Source organism: Aedes albopictus, chromosome 2 (genome assembly GCF_035046485.1).
Source record: "Aedes albopictus strain Foshan chromosome 2, AalbF5, whole genome shotgun sequence".
In the NCBI taxonomy this organism is placed as follows: domain Eukaryota; kingdom Metazoa; phylum Arthropoda; class Insecta; order Diptera; family Culicidae; genus Aedes; species Aedes albopictus.
In genome coordinates this window covers 516,498,720-516,521,617 of record NC_085137.1, presented here as the reverse complement: position 1 = coordinate 516,521,617, position 22,898 = coordinate 516,498,720, and the positions used below count along the sequence as shown (strand labels likewise).

Sequence of the window (22,898 nt, the reverse complement as noted above, 5' to 3'; positions counted from 1 at the left end):
CGCCATGCTCAGGTTGCTCTGCTTTTCGGTGACGTGACCCACAATGACTGCATCTATGATGACCTGATATTTGCAGGCTTGCGTGTTCTTGCGACACCCTTTGTGTTTCTCGGTAATGGCAAGAATGTTGCAACACCGTACGAGTGCGAATGAGGCACGTTATAGACAGGCGCGGAACAGACAGAACTCAGTCTTCCGGAGGAAGATGCGCCAGCAGGATGAACGAGATCGCGAAGCGATGGAAGAGCTGTAGGTACCGCACTAAGGACACACGGAAGTTCTACGAGATGCGGAACCGCTCGCGTAGAAGCTTAGTGTCACAATCCGACATGTGTCGAGACAATCACAGGAATCTTCTCACGAGCGAGCGTGAGGCGGTGGCGCAGGACGAAAACTTTCGGCTCCTAACCTGCAAGAGATTGAGAAGGAGGTTAACCGGCTGAAAAACAACAAAGTCGCTGGAGCAGATCAACTACCAAGCGAGCTTATAAAATACGCGGTGGAGAAGCACTGGCGAGAGTACTACACTGGGCCGTCACCAAGATGTGGGAGGAGGAAGTGTTACCGGAACTATCGCGCGATCACACTGCCTACAAGATTCTCCGCCAAATCTTATATCGCCGTCTATAAATGATTATAAGAGAGTTAGTGGGACAATACCAGGCTGGATTCATGGGTGAACACGCTACAACGGACCAGATGTCCGCGTCATTCACTAGGTGTGGCAGAAATGCCGTGAATACAACGTGCCCACACATCACTTGTTCATCGATTTCAAATCGGCGTAAGTATGATGTAATCGATCGACACCAACTATGGCAGATTATGCACGAATACGAATTCCCGGATAAACTGATACGATTGATCAAGGCGACGATGGATCGAGTGATGTGCGTAGTTCGAGTATCAGAGACACTCTCGAGTCCCTTCGAGTCTCGCAGAGGGTTACGACAAGATGATGGTCTTTCACGCTGGCTTTTGAACATCGCCTTATAAGGAGAGCGGGGATAAGCACGAGTGATACGATTTTCACGAAGTCCGTTCAGCTGCTTGGTTTCGTTGATGATATTGATTATATTTAGGTCGCAAATTCGAGACGATGGCGGAAACGTACATCCGACTGAAGAATGAAGCAGGGTGAATCGGATTAGTCATTAATGTGTCGCAGACAATGGCAAAGAGCTCCAATCGAGCAGGAAATCGAGCTTACTTTGGACTTCGCAGAACTCTACGATTGAAAAAAGTTCGCCGTCACACGAAGTTAATTATCTACACAACACTGATTAGACCGGTAGTTCTCTATGGGCACGAAGCATTGACTCTACGTGCACAGCCCCATCGCGACCTTGGACTTTTCGAACGGAAGGTGCTGTGTACCATCTACGGCGGAGTGGAAGGCGAATGAATCAAGAATGGTACAAGAAGACGTGGTGCGCAGCGAGTTAGGTGGGTCGACCAAGTGGAGGACGTTTTGCGGACCCTACGCAGAGTGCGGAACTGGAGACGCACTGCCTTGGAACGAGTAGAATGGAGACGAATCCTACGTACAGCAGAGGACACTCAGGGCTTAGTCTGACTGGTAAAGTAGGGTGGGTTCGATTCCCACCGGAGCACGTGGATTTGTTTTCGCAATTTGAATCTCAATTTTTGCATTTCACGCATCAGTGGAGAGAAAAAGGACTTTCGGATAAATAACTCGGCGTCTCTAGTAGGGTTAAGTTATCATCTATTGAAATGTTGTATGTACGTGCATATATCGTTTGACATAAATGAGTATCAGCTAACAATGGTCATTCATTACTAAAATAATATCCCTTCTCACCATCAACTTTTTCATCGTTATCTCATAGATGTTTTTTCTTAATAAAACCAAGTAAAGTGTAACTATAAAATTGGGTCTAAGGGAATTACATATTTCTTTTGCATCTATGTATTTTCAACCGTAGATGATACTGGAAGGGTTATCTAAACATCAACGCATGCCTAGTAATTTTGTTAAAACTGCGAAACACAATCAAACGACAATATAATGAAAGCTTCCAAAACGTGCAATTGAAAGCCAATTTCCTAGTTTTGGTAGAATTGAAAACTATACTGTTTCATCATATTGTGGGTCGGTTAAAATCGAATACGTTATAAAACTTTCACCACTGATTCTCATTTGCTAAACTTTTACGTTCTAGTTTTTTTTTCTAAAGAAATACTTGTTCGCTTCACTTTGTGCGCTCGCGTCCTGTTTATGATATTTTTTGCCCGACTCACGTCGGTGTTCGTTTCGTTTTTTTTTTTTCAGAAACGCGCATGCTTGTGCGTTTGTTTCTCTCGAAATCACAGAAATCTAATTCATCTAATCTTGATTATGAAAAATAATTGTGAAAATCGGTGCATTCGAGCTACTACTACCTTAAAACATTTGTTTCGATTACGTATAATAAGGCATTGTTAATTGCACTTTTAGAAGATAGGATTTAGAAGTAGATAGGAATATGCGTTCTCGATTGTGCGTTCAAATTCGATAGCCAATTACTCTCCGGAAGGTACTTACATTCCCCGGGGAGTTAGTCCTTAAGCTTGCGATTGGCCTCCGAATCCTCACGGATTCGATTCAGAGCGTCAGTTTTTACGAAGTCAACCGTTGTGTACGGTGTGCGAGCAACTGGCGGCGGAGCAAGACTGCTGGATCCACCCATACCGTTGCTACCGATTTGGTGTGAGCCTGCCGACTGACCACTACCGATGCCACCGTGGTGATGATGATGGTGATTGGAGGACTTTTGAGGGCTGTTCGAATGATCCAGATCGAGGTACTGCAGACGGTCGTCGGTTTTACCGGGTGTACGCGGCGAAATGCCTGATAGATGCTAGAATAGGAAATAAAAGAAAAGTCGTTATTGTTTCAAATTTACATTGTTTGAATTAGGTAATACATGTTTAGTAGACTGGGTCAACAAAGTTGATTTCTTGAAACAATGCTTTTTCGATTCCTTTTAGCGTCCAAAACAACTGTGCAGAATTTGGGAGCGATTGGTTGCGTCCCCGTATTCCGCTTTGCGATTGAAGTTTGTATGGAATTTAGTATGGGAAAACGTGCTTTTTTGCATTTTTCTCATAAATTGAAATTTTTCGTCTAAAACTATATGACGTTGAAGCATAGTCTAGGATATGCCGAAAAACTTTGCCGAAGACCGCGAAGTGATCCGACACTTGTGAAAAAGTTATGACGCACAGATTGCCTGGTGGTGCTTATCATTTAATATGTAAAGGAATAACATCAATAATAAAATCTCAGTTTTTGGCCTAAGTTACCAAGCGAAGTCAAGTACAAGACACTGAAGACGACCTTACAGTTGAGGTCGAAATACGTATCTGTCAAAGGATGCAAATTCTTAGTGGAATTCAAAGGAACCGTACTTAACCCGATTTTCTTTTATTTAAGCGAATAACTTTTTTCACAAGCGTCGGATCACTTTGCGGTCTTCGGCAAAGTTTTTCGGTATATCCTAGGCTATACTTTAACGTCATTAGTTAAACGGTATTAAACAAAAGAGTTCAATTTATGAGTAAAATGCAAAAAAGTACCGTCAAATGGGGTAACTTGCAACACTTTTCGACTTTGAAGCAATATCATTGAAAATCTAAATATATGAAACATACTGTAAAGCATCGTGTACACTAATTACCACGAGTAGAATACTATGCAGCAATTGATTTACCAGAATACGTTGCCACCTATTCAGGAGGTGCAAAATACATGCTTGTTGCAAGTTACCCCATCTGTGGGGTAACTTGCAACACATGACATGAAGCTAAGTTAGCTACCATTAAACTGCTCTTACATTCTAGTTCTTGTTTATATTATAAGTTTTTGATGTAAAGCGTGGAAAATGCTTTGAAAAGATATACACTAACCAAATGAAATATTATTTTTGAATTAAAGGGTTGATAGTTATTATAGGCGAGGATATATGGTTTCACAGCAAGTTTTACGTCTCACAAATATTAAATATATGTAGAGCTCATGACTCAGTATTAGTTACAATATATCAACAATGCTTAATGTAATTTGCTGAAAAGGTTAAGTTATTCATATTTAGGTAATTTTCAGTTCGAAGTAGGGTATGGCTACTTAGCTAAAATAACATGATTTAAACACTCATTCAACTTTTTCAATTAAATTTGGGCATTCTAGTGCAATAATTTACTCTAATAGGTTCAGAATTGATGTTGGTGATTGTTTTAAGATCGTCCATAAACTAAATTAAGCTTTAATCGAGGTGAAACATGATAAAATTTCAAAATATGGAAGTCCTTATCTTTGTTTGAAGGTTACGTACAAATAAAGATAAATTTGAGATGACATTTGAAAATGAGCACGATACGGAATTATTGAATGATCCATTTCAATTATTTCTACTTGAAATATCGTGAAATGAAAATTAATTATAGAAAATTTTGTTAATTTCAACTGTTGCAAGTTACCCCATAGTGGTCGTCGCATATGATAATGATTTTTTACATTACTTAGTCGATAACTTTATCAAACTTTTATCGTTTAGCTGAGCTTACTATTAGGTACCCTAACTGCAAGAAAGGTCATCAGACTTATCGCACTTACTATAGGAGAGAGGTAAAGCACGATTTTCGTACTTGTTTTTATGGCATAAAATGAGCAAATCGTTTTAACAGTGCAGCCAAACAATAAGCAAAGAAACAAAATTATTTTTTCCACTAAAACGATCTTCGGTACACATAATTTTGATAACCGAAATGGTGGAGCATACAAGCTTTCATTATTATGTAAAAATAGTTCACATTTAATGTATGTCATCGTGTTGCAAGTTACACCGCTGTTGCAAGTAACCCCGTTTGACGGTACGTTTTCCCATACTAACTTCCATACAAATTTCAATCACAATGCGGAATACGGGGACGCAACCAATCGCTCCCAAATTTTCTACAATTGTTTTGGACGTTGGCCCATTCTAATCTTTAGTGTAGTAAACGTTTGGAGCTTTGAACATTGACCGAATTCATGGTGTAGTAGGAATGTTTGAACTTGATGTTCATTCATTTAATTTATTTCACAAAGTATTGAAGCAGTCTAGTTTACACGATTCCTAATGATTTTATGTTCTTTTAAAGGGTCGTTTAAGCAGTTGGTTGAACTAGCTATTGTTATCTATCTATTAATGTATAATAAAGTTATAAATATTGTTTTTAATGTGACTCGCCACACCTTTTTTAAACAAACTAATTGAAGCAGAATTCCTAATGCTATCCGGTATTTGATTAAAAACACTTGGACCCATATTCACAAATCTTCTTCTTCCTATTTCTGTTCTAAACCCACTACGCTGTAGCAGATGAGCTTGTCTGGTTTGATGTTCATGGCTAGCTGCATTAAAACTCCAATTGTGGTGAAGATTCTCGTTGTTGATAATCTTGAACATTGTTACTCCAACCTTCATGGTATATAACCCGACAACTGGAAGAATGTTACGATCCATTGCGCTGTACAGAGTGTTTCTAGGCTGAAGAAATGGTAATCTATAAATTGATTTCACGCACCGATTCTGCTGTACTTGTATCTCCTTCAAATACGTGTTGTACGAAGAACCCCAAACAGATATACCGTACTGATATCGGCAATGGATGAATACGTAGTACATCTTCAAAAGGACGTGACAAGGCACAAACAATGAAAGTTTCCGTAGTATCCCGCACAGTGATGCACACTTGGTAACTATTTCCCGGATGTGGAGGTCCCATTTCAAAAGGTTATCAATGAGCACGCCTAAGTATTTGTAACGGTCAACTTCTTCAATTATGACTCCTCTTATTCTCAAAACAGGTCGGCACTGGGCATCGTTGAATCCAAAAAGCATTATTTTGGTTTTTTGTAGGTTTAACGCCAAAAGATTGTTCTCCAGATAATCCATTACCATTTGTAGATCGGTTGACATGCATTGGTTCAGCGCATAAGCATTACTGGCCTCGTAAGAAATTGCTGTATCATCCGCAAAAAGTCTCAGCTTCCCTTTCAAATTCAACCTCGCTATGTCGTTGACGTATGTGGTATTTATTGATATAATGTACGAACTCTAATAGATAATGATTAGTCCATTCTAATTTATACTAAAGCCCAGTTTCGTGTTCAAAAGAAATCGCTCAAGAAAGTTCTTGACCGATTCCTGGCAGAAACTTTCTACAGTGACTGCCATTTGAATTGTCATTTCTTCGCAACTGCGTACTGCGATCGAAGAAAAGACGGTTTCTTGAGCGATTCAGGCAAGGAATTTCCCATGCATCAAGATAGGCTGAGAAATTCCTTCTGAACTGCAAACAGCGCTTAAGGCATCGCTGGTGAACGTATCCCGAGCAGGAGAAAATAGCTGAAGAATAACTAACTCAGGTATGGAAAACCGAATACCTACAACCTGAATGCGGTATTAAGTAGCCCTGCATAAGAGGTAAAATACCTAAAATAATAACTGGTGTGTATTCTGTGCATAACGCGTGAATAATGATATCAGGTATGGCAATACTTAACCCTTTGAAGCCGGAATTTTTCCAAGCGTTATTCTGGAGTTTTTTCTGCGTTTTTCTGTAGTTTTGGTATTCAATAGTACAAAAACGGTAGAATATTATGCGGAATATTTTTTCTGGACACCCTAGGTCATCCAAACTATTCTTGAGTTTAGATCCTTCAGTCTATGGGTGCAACGATAACTTCTTTCATTACACAAAGCTACGATTTGTAATCAATCATGCCCAGAAAGTCTTCTGAAAATTCAATAGACAGTATCAGATCAGTCGGGGTATCCTAGGTCATCCAAACTGTTCTTGAGTTTAGATCCTAAAGTCTACGGGTGTAACGGTAACTTCTTTCATTACACAAAGCTGCGATTTGTAATCCATCATGTCCAGCAAGTCTTCTGAAAGGTAAATAGACAATATCAGATCAGTTGGGATATCCTAGATCATCCAAACTGTGCTTGAGTTTAGATCCTAAAGCCTATGGGTGTAACGGTAACTGCTTTCATTATACAAAACTACGATTTGTAATCCATCATGTCCAGTAAATCATCTGAGAGTTCAATGGACAGAATCAGATCAGTCGGGGTATCCTAGGTCATCCAAACTGTCCTTGAGTTTAGATCCTTAAGTCTATGGATGTAACGGTAACTTCTTTCACTACACAAAGCTACAATTTGTAATCTATCATGTCCAGTAAGTCTTCTGTAAGTTCAATAGACAGTATCAGATCAATCGGAATACCCTAGGTCATCCAAACTGTTCTTGAGTTTAGATCCTTAAGTCTACGGGTGTAACGATAACTGCTTTCATTATACAAAGCTGCGATTTGTAATCCATCATGTCCAGCAAGTCTTCTGAAAGGTAAATAGACAAAATCAGATCAGTTGGGATATCCTAGGTCATCCAAACTGTCGTTGAGTTTAGATCCTAAAGTCTATGGGTGTAACGGTAACCCAAGCAACACACATGTTATAATAGAGTTACGGCAGCGCAAGTTTTGGTTGTATAGAAGTTTATTTTACGTAATTCTAACATTGTGTTGAAATAACGTAAAATAAACTTCTATACAACCAAAATATGCGCTGTCGTAAGTTTTATATAACATGTGTGTTACTTGGGAACTTCTTTCACTACACAAAGCTACAATTTGTAATTTATCATGTCCAGCAAGTATTCTGAAAGTTCAATAGACAGTATCAGATCAGTCGAGATATCCTAGGTCATCCAAACTGTTCTTGAGTTTAGATCCTAAAGTCTGTGGTTGTAACGGTAACTGCTTTCATTACACAAAGCTGCGATTTGTAATCTATCATGTCCAGCAAATCTTCTGAAAGATAAATAGACAGTATCAGATCAGTCGGGGTATCCTAGGTCATCCAAACTGTTCTTGAGTTTAGATCCTAAAGTCTACGGATGTAACGGTAACTTCTTTCATTATACAAAGCTACGATTTGTAATCTATCATGTCCAGTAAGTCTTCTGAAAATTAAATAGACAATATCAGATAAGTTGGGGTATCCTAGGTTATCCAAACTGTTCTTCCCATGATCGCATAGTCAATAGAGCACAAGATCTAATCACTAGCTATATGTCAAAGTGAAAAAAAATCTTAAATTTCCCATTTATCATTGCTAAAATTTCAAAAGTGTGTTGAAAACTACAATGGCGCTTACGTCAACTATGCGAATATAGGCAGTGTTCTTGAGTTTAGATCCTAAAGTCTGTGGGTGTAACGGTAACTTCTTTCATTTTACAAAGCTACGATTTGTAATCTATCATGTCCAGTAAGTCTTCTGTAAGGTAAATGGACAATATCAGATCAGTCGAGATATCCTAGGTCATCCAAACTATACTTGAGTTTAGATCGTAAAGTCTACGGGTGTAACGGTAACTTCTTTCATTAAAAGCTATGGTTTGTAATCTATCATGTCCAGCAAGTCTTCTGAAAGATACAAAGGTTGTTTTTATCAACTAACCTACTGTTATGAAGCCCATAACATCCCAAAAACATATAACAACGCGCATTGTTTCTCTAACTGCTTTGGTAAGTACAGTGGGTTATGTAACACCTTAACGTAGTGGCAAAAGCTATTATCACAAGTGTAGATCTGAAGCTATGGCCTCCGGAGTAGTGATGTTGATCTGGAATATCTCAAAACTATCTTGAAATGACTCATGATATGCCAGGGGGATTACAGATTATAGTCCAAAGTTCATTGTGAGAATAACTACTGTTACTATCAAGAGCTAAACTTCAAGCTAATTTGGACGACCCTCAATGTCCCAAAGGTTCATAATAATATATAGAAAAATTCAGGTTGGTCCAGTCACCGCTATTGATTATGAAACGTTACTCAGTATGTCAGATATAGCTGATGTTACGAGTGTAGACCTGAAGCTCTGAACTCATAGATAGTTTGGCTGACCTGGAAAAAACATTCCCATAGTGTCTCTAAATGACATTTGAGATTTCAAGAGCTTCACGGACCTCAGCAGATTATTCTATGCTATTATTTATGATGAAAACAAATGAAGTTTTTCTTAAAGATTTGAAGGACTTCATTATAGAACAGTTTGGACGACCGTGAATGTCCCAAAGGTTTATTACAAAAAAAGTAGACTTCAGATTGCTCCAGTAACTGCGGTTGATTATGCAGCGTTACTCAATATAACAGATATGGATACTGTTACGAGTGTAGACCTGGAGTCCTGAACTCCAAGGTAGTTTGGCTGACCTGGAATATCCCTGTAGTGTCTTTAAATGACACTTGAGATTTCAAGAGCTTCGCGAATCCCAGCAGGTTATGCAATATTCTTATTTATGGCAAAACACATAAAGTTATTCTTGTAGATTTACAGGACTTCATTATAGAACAGTTTGGACGAACCTGAATGTCCCAAAGGGTTATAATAAAAAAGTAGATTTTAGATTGGTCCAGTAACCACGGATAAATATGCAACGTTACTCAGTACAACATAGATGGCTGTTGTTACGAGTGTAGACCTGAAGTCCTGAACTCCAATATAGTTTGGCTGACCTGGAATATCCTTGTAGTGTCTCTGAATGACATTTGAGATTTCAAGAGCTCCGCGGACGCTAGCAGATTATACAACACTATTATATATGGTGAAAACACATAAAGTTGTTCTTGTAGATTTGAAGGACTTTATTAGAGAACAACCCTAGATGTCCCAAAGGTTTGAAATAAGCTAGTAGACTTCAGATTGTTCCAGTAACTGCAGTTGATTATACAGCGTTTTTCAGTATAACAAATATGGAAACTGTTACGAGTGTAGACCAGAAGTCCTGAACTCCAAGGTAGTTTGGCTGACCTGGAATATCCCTATAGTGTCTATAAATGACATAGTAGATGTCAAGAGCTTCACGGATCTCAGTAGGTTATGCAATGCTATTAATTGTGGCGAAAATACATAATATTATTCTTGTAGATTTGAAGGACTTCACTATAGGACAGTTTGGAACACCTAGAACATCCCAGAATATAAAATACCTTTTGATATTCTAGATAAAGGCTAAATGGATACATATACACCAAACCCACATCCAAATTCAACTTTTAGAACAACTGGTATGTCAATTTTTCGTTTTTGCAATTTTCATGGTGTTCAGGATGTTCTAGGTAATCAATGATGTCCCAAATACAAATATCCCTATTTTTCCCTAATAGAGGACTCAATTTTCAACAACTTTGCTGAAGACAGTATTCTGATTTATCGAATGGGTGAATTTATACAGTCGTTTCTATGTTGGGGTCATATATGACCCCTTCGGCTCCAAAGGGTTAAATAATAATCGGCGATTGGTCCATACAAATAGCGTTTTTTCCATAACTCAATAATACCTCAAGCAGTCCTCGACACCAAACCAATAACTCGTTGAGGTATTGTATCAATACCTACAAAATACCAAAATAAGTTGTTTTCAAAACCTCGACAACCGACCAATACCTTATCTTGGTATGATACCTGACTTTGGTATGCTCTAGTTATGTGGCAGTTATTCATTTCTGCTCGGGATCTGCTGTTTATCGATGACTGTAATCCACACACTCCTGACAGTCTCTGCTACTCTCCGGTTGCTGTGATCATCCCAGATCAACTCGACTACCACATCTCCTTTTTTTTCCCAAAAACAAAGGACTATGTGTCTCCAGTAGAATAAATGATGTAATATTGCTGCCACGATGGACGTGTCAGGCGATGACAAGAGTTAAAGTGCCCACACAATGCATACGTTTGCGTGTGCGTGACAGTAGTTTGACACATTTCCCATAGGAAAACTGTCAAAAAAACGCAAACCTCGACGGAACGGACGCTATGTGTTCCAGGCTTTAGGTACACTTTACCTTGAAGGCGACGACAAGAGTTTCGTACACTAAACCTTGACGGCCTTCTTCTTCTTCTTGCCTTCTTCCTGCTTTTTCTCGTCCATTTCTTTCGCTTCATCGTCACTTACCTCCTTCTTGCGTTCCTTTTCTACTGAAATTTTGATTAGGTATCCAATGAACTACGAGTGTTTATTTACGCCTTGATATCTTGATCTCCTCCATGTATTCCAGCTGATATTGATTGATGTGGAGAACGATCTTGGTACCACGGCCGAGGGGTTCTCCAGTGTTCTGACGGACGGTGAGCATCCTCCAGCGGACGATTCCCACACGTACTGTTTATCGTCGTTGCTGTTGGACGTCCAGCAAGGACGAGTAGAAAGCCAGACCAGAACAGAACAATCATGCTTATGTATCCGGCTTCCATGAACGGCTTCGTTCCGTATTCGATCCTTCGCAGGTTGCTGACCAGATCGACCTTGGACAAGATCCGGTACAACCGATCCCTCAAAACATCACCGATTTCATTATTACGATCTAAGGCACGAATCCTCTTTATATGACCCATATTCTTCTCAATGAATTTACCAGACTTGATTTTGCAGTTCTCACCAAATTTTCAACTCTTTTCAATCTTTCAATGACATGGCTCAAGTCAGGCAAACGTTTCCACTTTTACCACATTCAATGATCAGTGATCATCCGTTCATGGGTCCAGTTACCGATCTGGTTGTCCGCAGAGCATAACACCAGCCAAATCACCGATCAAAACGCGAAACAAAACGAAACCGGAGCTCGAAAAAAAATGTGACACGCAAAGCAAAACTCGACCGGCCGCGGCAAGGCTTACTTCGATTCTTCGATTTTCGTTCGAAAGTGGATTCGATCGAAAACAGGAATGAGGGTGATAATGTAGTTACGAACTCTAATAGATAATGATTAGTCCATTCTAATTTATACTAAGGCAGCATCACTGGTGAACGTATCTGCTGTCTATCGATGACTGTAATCCACCCACTCCTGTCAGTCTCTGCTACTCTCCGGTTGCTGTGATCATCTCAGATCAACTCGACTACCACAACGTGTGTGTGTGTGTGTGTGTTTTCCATCTAACACCCACTGTCCGGCAGTGATATTATGGAAGAAAACTATCTGCAATGCTGTTCTGAGCTGTTTGCAGATAGCTTTAGTCCGGGAGTTAGAAGGTGATAGCTCTATTACAGATTCAGTGACCCATTTCAGAATGGCTGGAGAGACACGTCCATTCAGAAGTCACTTTCACTAACAATAAGCCCCGCATGCATATATTACCATTATCAAATGGATAAGGGTAATACAAGCACACTTCCTGCTCCAAAGATATCCTCTTTGATGCTGGCACGTATTTAGTTTATTTCAGTTGTAAACCAAAGTATAATTAGAACAATCTCACCAAAATTTGTCCAAGGCGACGATATCTGCTTTCATTTAGCCTCTCGGTCATCGCTAGGCCAAAAATCACGCACTCAACATGTAAAATTTCCCAACAAGTTTTACGAAGCGAAGCTACTGCACCGTACACTGCACTCAACGAGTGGCGTAGGGCCGGGTGTCACGCCACCAGCGGAATCGCGAAAAATGTTACAACATTACAACGTCCTTTCCAGTCCAGCGCTTTAGAACACACACTATTGTTTCCACTATTAAAATCTTCTTTAATTTTCACTTTTCACTATAAGCCACGAGAAAAAAAAACACGACAAGAGCAAACTTTTGACGTCCGCACGCGAGGATGGCTTGCTACGATTTTCAGATCAACTCGACTACCACAACGTATATCAAAAATAATAAAGGCCCGAGGTTGCTACCTTGCGGTAAACCACACGTAATAGCGCAGGGTGGGCTTCTAATTTGATACGATTCTCTTTGATCCAGGTCTTTTTTTCTGCTCGGCCCCAGACGGGAACCTGCCAAAGCCCCAAGCTGCTGGTCTTGAGCCGACGGCTGCTTCCGGGGTGGGCACTCAAGGCCTCTTACGGTGACCTGGATCTCAGGGTCGTTATTTAAAGCTTGAAAAGTTAGCGGACTCACTTCCCACGCTTAAGGCTCCAGTTGGACAAATAAATTGTAGATGGCGGAAAAGGGATTACGTAGTTAAATAAAAAAGTATCTAATTCAGAAAAATTCAATATTTAATTTTAATTCAGATTTTAATTTAGTCTCAAAAAACAGGAAAGTAGAAAATATAGGAAATAGGTATAAATAACGAACCAATTCTGCTCGGGTAGGTCCGGCAACGCACGTGGATGGTCGTCGTGCTTCGCGCCGTTCCTCGAAGCTCGATCTTGGACGGATGATCGTCTTCGGTGCTCGCTAGCCGTCGCTGTCGTCGGCGTCGTCGGTGGCGTCGGTGGTCACTGAGGTTCACGGGTAATTCACGCTAGCGTACGTCGACCCAGTCCCACGCGGCACTTCTTCCACACTAGGCACTTGGTTGTGGTCCAGGGCACTTTTCACTCCCCGGCGGTAACGTTGTGCGGTAATACACTTGCACGGAAACTTCGAGGCCGTTAAAATTTCGTGGTACAGCTCACTGGCACACCGACGTAGATTTCGTCACTGTTAAAAATATACTTATGTGGTCTACTACGGACTGTTAATACTTTAGAATTTCGTTACCGAATAAGAGCCCGAACCATCCATGCATCGGGTTTTTATTCCAGTCGATGTCCTGGTCCAGGGATCCATGATGGGATGACGTGGCATTCATACTGAGTATGGTTGGTATGAATTGAATGGTCGTTTGGTGTCAGGGGGTATTGGATCGTGTCGATTGTGATTTTTAAATTCAAATTTTTATAGGGTTGTAAAGGGCATCTGACACCAAGGAATAGGAGTAGGAAAGATGATAGGGATAGACTAAATTTAATTCAAATAATTTTTCATTTCATTTTCTTAAGTTCTATTTTTTTTTATTCAATACTATTTTAGACTTTAATTATATAAACACGAATTCATTTCCATTAACTATCTACAAAATATTTATATATTGGAACCTAGTTGACAGGTTACAAATTCCAGATACCACAACTTGTTGATAGCGCCCAGTTAAATAGCTGCGTAGAATGTCATTAGCAGAACCGCGAACTCCATATGCATCCAGCTTTTGCAACAGGATTCGACGATTTATAGCAGTGGTGCTCAGGCTGGAGGATACCGCGGGCCAAATTTGCAATTCGGGATCGACCTGCGGGTCGCAAAAATCATCGATGCACAAAAACAACAAAAAGATCAATTATTGAAAATCTGAACAGTTCAGAACTTGTGTAAGGGTCAATCTTAATAATTTATTGCCCTTCGTGGAGTTCAATTTTGATTCATAATTTTGATTGAGAAAAACGTTTGAGCTTCAAAATGAAAGTCAAACAAACAATTTAGAAGTTGCCCCTAGAATTGCCTTGAAGCCACTTCAAGAAATTGTCAAGCAGCTTTTACAAGAATTTCTTTTGAATGGCTCCAAAACGGTTTGCTGGAATTTCTCCTGAAATTTCTTGTGGAGTTGCTCCAGAAGGTTTTCGAGAAATTTCTTGAAGTTTCTTCCAGTTTTTCTAGAATTCTTGTGGAACACTCCTCTTAGATTTGCCTTTGGAACTGCCCTGAAGATACTTCAGGAATTCCTCATTAATCGTTTCCAGGAATTTCTCCTAGAATAGCTTCCGGATTTTTCCAAAAAATTTCCAGGAGTTTCTTGAAGATTTTAGTATATTCTTTCCATAAAACTCTTCTAAAGTTGATAATGATGATGATGATACTTCATCATTAAATTTCTTCAAAAACTAAATTTTTAACAATTGTTTCCGGAACTTTCTTCAACATTATCTTCTAAAGTTGCTTCAAATTTATTGTTCAAAATTTTTTCAGGCGTTCTAGGCATCTTTTGTGTCTTGATGCAGTTGGTCCTGGAATCTTGTTTGTAGTTACTCCTGAAAATTTTCTTTTTGTTGCTCGAGGAATTTATTTAAGTTGTTTAAGAAATTTCCGTTAGAGTGGCACCAGAACATTTTTCTAGGAGATGCTCCTATAATTTCCGTGCAGTATCGCCACAACTTTCTCATTGAGTTTCTTCAGGTTTATTTTCTCCAGGATGATTTGAGTTTCTGCATATATTTCGCTTAGAGTTGCTTAAAATTTTTCTCCAATAATGTTTCCTGGAGTTTCTTTAAAAATATATCCAAAAGTTTCTCCAAAAGGGCACAAAAGACGCTTTATGAATCTCGCCTGAGATTTTTTTTTCTTTATGTTCGTTCAGGAGTTTTGCTTGGACAATTCAAATTGGATTCGTAAGTTTTGTTTCGAAAAATGTGTGAGTCTTTTAATAGAAATTTAAACAAACAGTGAAAATTAAACAATATTGGCAACCAAGTTGAGATTTGTTGAGAATTTTGTCAAAAACTTCGTGCTTTGTGTTTTTATATTCTTCGGAAAGGTGAAATGTGAAATATTTGCTCAGCGTTGCATTGACTGCGCCTAAAAACTGCGACTAATTTTTGAATGATTCAAGATTACATTTTTAACAAACTTTCATTTGATTCGTACCACTTATAAATAACTATAAGCAGGCTTCGTGACTTAGATGAAATGCCGAAATATTTCGGAGTTGTGATTTCGAATCTTACTAGAACGAATTGTTATTTTTGTTAATTTATCATTAAATTTATTTATTTATCATTAAATTAAATTAAAATTGATCAGCATTTTTTTTGATTTCTTAATAAATTTAACGAGTTATTTCAAATAATCGTTTAAAAATTTCGATTCGTTTAAAGTACTCCGCGGGCCGCACCTTAAGGCTTCGAGGGCCGCATGCGGCCCGCGGGCCTCAGGTTGAGCACCACTGATTTATAGTGTCAAATGCCTTTGAGAGATAAAAAAAAACTGTTGCAGCACACATTTTACGATCGATTGAGCAAGCAATATCATCAACCAATTATAATACTGCCACCTCAGTTGACGACCCTTGATGAAATCCAAATTGACGGTGGTATAGCAATCCAGTAACATCCATGAAACTATTTAACCGCAAGGATAGAATTTTCTCAAAAACCTTGTTGATTGATGATAGAACAGATATCGGTCGATAGTTCGTTGGATCCTTTGGATTACCTCCCTTGAAGACAGGAAACACGAGTGCCGTTTTGAGACATTTCGGGTATATACTCAATGAAACGCTGTCATTGAAACAATCGCATAATATGGCAGACAATGCTACACTATTTTGTTTCAGTGCCATAACCGAGAAACCATCTATTCCAGTAGCCATGGATTCATCTAATCCGGAGATGATGTTATAAACTTCCATTTGAGATGTTGGTCGTATAAACATTGATGTATTAGATGTAGCCATTGTGTTGAATTTGTTGATGTTTCCGTCTGATACCAGGTTGCTTGCAAGATTCTCCCCAACAGATGAAAAGAAGGTATTGAAGATGTGTCCGACATCAGCAGGGTTGGTGCTGACGATTCCTTCAGCTTCAAGAACTGGAGTCTTTTCCTTTCCCGATGTATTTCCAACTAGTTCGTTTATTTTGCTCCAAAGATGTTTGGGGTTGTTCGAGACGAAAATTTTCCGATAATATGCTGATTTAGCAAAACGCTTAGCGTTGTTTAGCTTGTGGTTCGCGTGTTCTAAAAGACTTTCGAGACGCGTATTTAGTCTGTCTCGTTTCCATCTTTGAAAAAGGTTGTTGGAGATTTTACTTAGTTTCCAGATGTCAAAGCTGTACCAAGGGCAGGTGTTTGACTTTACCTTAACCTCTACCGATATTGTGGTCGAAAATCCTAGTGAAGAGAATATTTATCGGTGACTAGCTGTCCCGGCAAACTTTGTCTTGCCGTCTTGTGGTGGTTTGACAACTGTTGGTTTAAAATAGCACCGCACTCTAGATTGATTTCATTTTGGTCGTGTTGATTTCCTTCCCAGCTCATGGAAAATCAGTACTTTTTCAATTTTGTTACTTTTCTAAATGATTTTCGTAACTTTTTGTACATATAAACACAGCCACCACGAATACGAACCGAACCGTGCAAGAGTCATGCTGATCGGTCCTCTCGTTCTTGAGTTTTGTTGCCTCAAAGGGACTTCAAACTCATTTATATATATATGGATAAGCGATATACGATCGTTAGGGTCGAATGAACTGAATTCAGATAACTGTAGAACCTTTGGAAGTCCGAGTTCACCAATCGGTGGTTCACCAGGGTTTTAGTTAGCGTTTTACTGGTCTTGCTCATTTTTGTAGTGAATTGTGTCAGTGCATAGCAGATTTTGATTTTGTGACAGCTCGGAGGATCAAGGGAAATTGTGGAGAAACGACTCCGGAGCGTGGAACAAAGATTGTCCGCAACTCCGAGCTACAAGTCCAACGGTTGCACGGCCGACTTTTGAGATCTTGGTCATATGCAGAAAGTAGAGGGCAACAACGCCGCTGACAAAAGCCAGAGTGGCGTTTGATATGTCCTGCAAGACGTCTATCATTGTCGACAAATTGTTTCAGGAATTCAATTGGACTTTTTTCAATTTTTTTTAAATTTTTTCTGAAATTTTTTCAGCGATACTCTCGAAAATATTTTTAGAGACTTCTACAATATTCCTAGATTTACTTCAGAAATTTGAGCAGGAAATTCTTCAAAAGTTGTTCGACGGATTCTTTAAGAAGTTGTTTCAGCTGTACCTTCAGGAATTACTCAAGCGGTTGCTTCAGAGATTTCTCCATGACAATGTACCGTCGCCATTCACCGTGTGCCTTCGAATATTTTTACATTATTTCCATATTATGATTGAATGATATGACAATTTCCCTTCAATTTCACCAATACAACACTAATGTATTGTTACCATGTCAAAACGCTCATTAAAAACATTTAAAAGTATCGTTTTGACACTAAAGTGTGTTTACATGAAGCGGGTTTCTGCTCGTTCACTGCATTCTTAGGGGCTGTCCATAAACCACGTGGTCATAAGGGGGGGGTTCGGCCAATGACCATTTTGTATGGATAAATAAAAAAATTGTATGGATTAATGACCACGCGGGGGGGGGGGGGGGGGTGTATGAAAAGTTCCAAAAAAATGACCACGTGGTTTATGGACAGCCCCTTAGTGAAAAAACGAAAACTGCGCTAAGGTGATTTAAGCTATAAACTAAATGTAGTAACGTTTTTATTCCACCAAGAAGCAATTAAATTCACATATCAGGTATGTATTTTGCATTACCGAAGAAAGTTTAACAAGAAAGTACGATTACTCGTACTTTTTAATTGAAACAAAAAGGCACGGTAAATGGGTACCCTAAAAATCAATGGTCTCCATTCACCGTGCCCCATATTGTCCCATATATCTAGAAAAAATCGAAAATTTGAACATTCGTTTTTTCTAATAAAATCTTGCAAGTTATTACTTGAAATGAATTTAAACGAAGAAAATTCCCTTGGCTGGGTTGTTTTGATCATTTTTAAACAAAGTAGAATAAAATTTTTCACACACGGTGAATGGGTCCCTACTACCACGGTGAATGGTGACCTACCACGGAATTAGGCGACCCTACTACCCTTTACTAATTGTACTATATCACTAAATTTTGTGAATTTTTTTTTACTTCTGTGGATATTGCTTTAATTTTAACCTTTAATGAAGGCATTTAAAAGCGGCACCAACAATGTTTATAAGACTGGTGCCAAATGACAGCCGTTATTTGCCCCGAATCCTCTTAAATCCACGGTGAATGGTGCCTTGACGGTACCAGTGAAGGGGCGCTGAAATCGGGAAACCTTAACTTACTAGCTCTGATTTTACCATGACAACACTGGAAATAATTTATCACACATTTTGTCAGTAATCTGCCGAAGCATTATAATGACCTTTTTAAAGCAATTTGCTGCAAATTTTGGAATTCAAACAAGCGGAGTACACGCCAAGACAGTAGGAAAGGACGGGGCAAGATGGCCCCTCTGTTTCACTACTTTTGTGATGAATTTTGTTTCAACGACCTGATAATCTGTTGAAATTCTCATGAAACACGAAATTTCTACGAGAAGCTCAACGCATCCCGTAACGGCTTCGTGCCGCGAGCCGAAATATGCAGGGATAAGGAGCCGCTCATAAACCACGTAGACTTTTTGGGGGGATGGGGGGATGGCCAAAGTCTACGCTCCATTTAAATTCTAAAATTTCTGTATGGGGGTTGTTTCTGAGATTGCCAAATTCTGGTCTACGTGCTTTCTGAACAGCCCCTAGGGACGGAGGCCTCTTAACGGTCGGACGTAAGGTGATCGAAAGGTGAAAACAGCACTTCGACGAGCACCTGAATGGCGTGGAGGACGTAGGCACGGGAGACCACGACAACGGAGGGAACGACTACGCCAATGCAGCAGAGTACGGAATTGAGCCAACTCACACATTAAGGGAAGTTAAGGATGCCATTCACCAGCTCAAAACCAACAAAGCAAAAGGAAAGAATGGTATCACAGCTGAACCAATGAAGATGGACCCAGGAGAGTTGGCCACCAGTCTGCACCGGTTGGTGGTCACGATCTGGGAAACCAAACAGCTACCCGAGGAATGGAAGGAAGGGGAAAGCTGCCCCATTCACAAGAAAGGCGACCATTTGGAATGTGAGAACTATACTGCCCTTCTAAGCATATCTGTCCCATGTTGTTTTGTATTCTACCCGTGTTTTGCTCAGTAACAGAGCCATTTGAAGTTAATTTGATACTTTTTCCATTTTGTATCGCAAATGAATATTCCACGATAACGTTAAGCATCTTTCTGGCATCGATTTTAAGATAGAACTTAAGTTAGAGCAGTGGGACAATATGCGTAGAAAAATAACATGGTAGGTATCAGGTATCAGAAGGCCGGCTCCAGAGGCACGTTATCCTCCATTTGGGACATTTGTGCCATCGCCAAAATAACAGCCTATTTCATCATCTACCTGAGGGAAAAGGAAGGAAAAAGGATTTGGATGGGGATAGGGACAGGTAGGGAAATAGGAAAAATACCCTGGAAGAGGGTACTAACGCACAAGCGTACCACAATGGGTTCAAACAGCGCCCTGAAAAGGGCACTGTAATAACGCATAAAGCGAAAGAGAGCCTATAGCTCTTTACCACAGCGGGTTAAAAACAACAGAATATCCTGAATATTCAGGTTTCTGAAGTCAGTTTCACTTAATAAGTGTTTACCGAATACTCGGAAACGCAGTTGCGCGAAAACTGGACAGTTACATATCAAATGATACGAAGTTCCATAATCGGATTCACAGCTATCACAGGCAAATGAATCAGCTTGCTGAATATTCGCCATGTGATAGCTGAGTCGGCAGTGGCCAGTCAATGCTTTGACCAGCATGCTGCAATTCTGCTTAGACAGATTAGTTAGATACTTCGCCACCCGTAGAGATGGCTCAGCACTATACAATTTGGTTTGACGACATGACTCCAAACCATTCCAATATTGTCTGTGTTGAGTGACAGCCCAGGTGTGAATCTGAAGCTTGATCCAACACTTCGATATCGGAATAGCTGGCTCAGGGCCAATGAAGTCATGTGATGCTCCAGAGCGAGCTAACTCATCAGCCAATTCATTTCCAGCGATGGAAGAATGACCAGGTACCCATAGAAGGTGAACAGCGTTTGCTGAATTCAGCTCCTCGATTTGAGTTCGACAAGCGATAACTATCTTCGACCTGGAGTTGGCCGAAGCAAGTGCTTTAATAGCAGCCTGGCTATCTGAACAGAAGTATATTACTTTGCCCATTACGTGCTGCTGAAGTGCTGATTGCACTCCGCACATAAGAGCAAAGATTTCGGCCTGAAAAACGGTGCAGTGTCTGCCAAGTGAATAAGACTGATACAGCCTTAGCTCACGAGAATAAACACCAGCACCTGCTCGACCTTCGAGAAGGGAGCCATCAGTGTAACATACGATGCCGTCTGAAATACTTCTTTCCAGATAACCAGATGTCCACTCTTCCCGGGAAGGGAATTTCGTGGAAAATGTCCTATATGGAAAATTACAAGCAATTGTAAGATCACTTGGAGCAAGGACAATTTTGTCCCAATTCACCAAAAGTGGAAACAACGGGGTGTGTGTTGAACTGCGGTTCACAGGAGTTTCCTCTAGTAGACCGAGTACCCGTAACCGGTAAGTGCAAGAAAGGCCTTCTTGTTTGAGATGAATGTGTAGTGGGGCAACGTCAAAGAGAACTTCTAGCGCTGCCGTAGGAGTTGAAGAGAACGCTCCAGACATCGCCATTAAGCACATCCTTTGGAGATGGCCTAATTTTGATTGGACCGTTCTCACTTCACCCTTTTGCCACCACACAAGACATCCATAAGCCAATATTGGCCGAACCACAGTTGTGTAAATCCATTTGATATACTTGGGTTTTAGACCCCAAGTTGTACCAAAAGTACGCCGGCATTGCCCGAAGGCCATACAAGCTTTCTTGATTCTGAACTCAATGTGAGGTGTCCAGGAAAGCTTGGAATCAAGAATGACTCCAACGTACTTTACCTGTTCAGTCACATCGATTTCAGAATCAAAGAGACGCAAAGGTCGAACGCCATTACGGTTTCGCCTTTCCGTGAAAAGAACAATAGATGTTTTACTCGGATTAACCGAAAGGCCATATTGGCGACACCAACCCTCAACTACCTGAAGGGCGTTTTGCATCAGGTCGAAAAGGGTGCTGATGCACATACCAACTAACAATGTTAGGTAGTCGTCGGCAAAACCATAAGTAGGAAAACCGCTATTATTGAGTTGCCTCAATAGCGTATCTGCTACGAGATTCCACAAAAGCGGTGATAAGACTCCCCCTTGGGGGCATCCACAAACACTCAATTTCCTAATCCCTGCTAGACGCAATGTCGAGAAGAGATATCGGTTTTTGAGCATTTGGTGAATCCAATTGGAAATCATTGGAGATATACCATGACTCCGTGCGGCTTCCAATATGGCATCGAAAGGCACGTTGTCAAAGGCACCCTCGATATCTAAGAAAACACCCAAACAAGATTGCTTTTGAGCGAATGCTTTCTCGATATCGTAAACAACCTTGTGTAAAAGAGTCACAGTGGACTTACCAGATTGGTAGGCATGTTGGTTCACATGAAGGGGCACATTGGCCAGATGAACATCACGGATATGATGATCCACAATGCGTTCTAAGCATTTCAGAAGAAAAGAGGTCAAACTGATAGGTCTGAAACTCTTTGCTTCTTCATACGACGCACGACCCACTTTCGGAATAAACTTTACAGTAATATCCCTCCAGGATTTGGGAATATACCCTGTAGCAAAACTGCAAACAAGTAGTTTTTTCAAAACATGTTTGAAATAATCAAATCCCTTCTGAAGCAAAATAGGATAAATCCCATCTGCCCCAGGAGATTTGAAAGGAGCAAAGCTATTAAGAGCCCACTCAATCGATTCTATAGTTACAATACTCCGAGCCGAAGCTAAAGAATCATAACTACAAGAAAAGACATCAGGATCATCCGAAGATGTAATATCCACACATCCAGGGAAGTGTGTGCTGAATAAGCATTCCAGAACTTCCTCATCAGAGGAAGTCAGATCGCCATTTGGCAAACGAAGTTCGTTCACCCGGAAATCCTTAGATTTCGCAAGGATTTTGTTTAACCGACTGACTTCACTCAAGCTGGAAACATTTGTACAAAGGTTTTTCCAGCCGGATCGTTCAGCAGACCGGAGAGCTTTCCTGTAGGCCTTGCGAGCCGACCTGAAAGCCTCCGAACCAGCCGAACGTCGTCTGTTCCAACTCTTTCTACATTGTTTCCTGAGTTTCGCCAGATCAGAGTTCCACCAAGGGGTTCCTCTTGTGATCTTCACAGACCGTAGAGGGCATGCTTCTTCAAAAGCTTCCATGATGAAGGTCGTTGTAGTATCAACGGCATCATCTAAATCACTTGGAGTGTCAATGGATGGTGAATATCCATGAAATTTGGCTGCAA

At 40.2% G+C, this 22,898-nt stretch overlaps 1 protein-coding gene across 1 annotated transcript in view; it reads right to left on the bottom strand.

Moving 5' to 3' along the window:
- Positions 1 to 1,709: 1,709 nt before the first annotated feature.
- The window catches only part of LOC109409699 (protein daughter of sevenless), a 60,630-nt gene continuing 39,441 nt past the window's right edge, over positions 1,710 to 22,898 (bottom strand). The window contains exon 7 of the mRNA XM_029870171.2: positions 1,710 to 2,861. Within this exon, the coding sequence (XP_029726031.1) occupies positions 2,559 to 2,861 (303 nt within the window). The 3' untranslated portion in view covers positions 1,710 to 2,558. The remainder of the gene's footprint in view (positions 2,862 to 22,898) is intronic.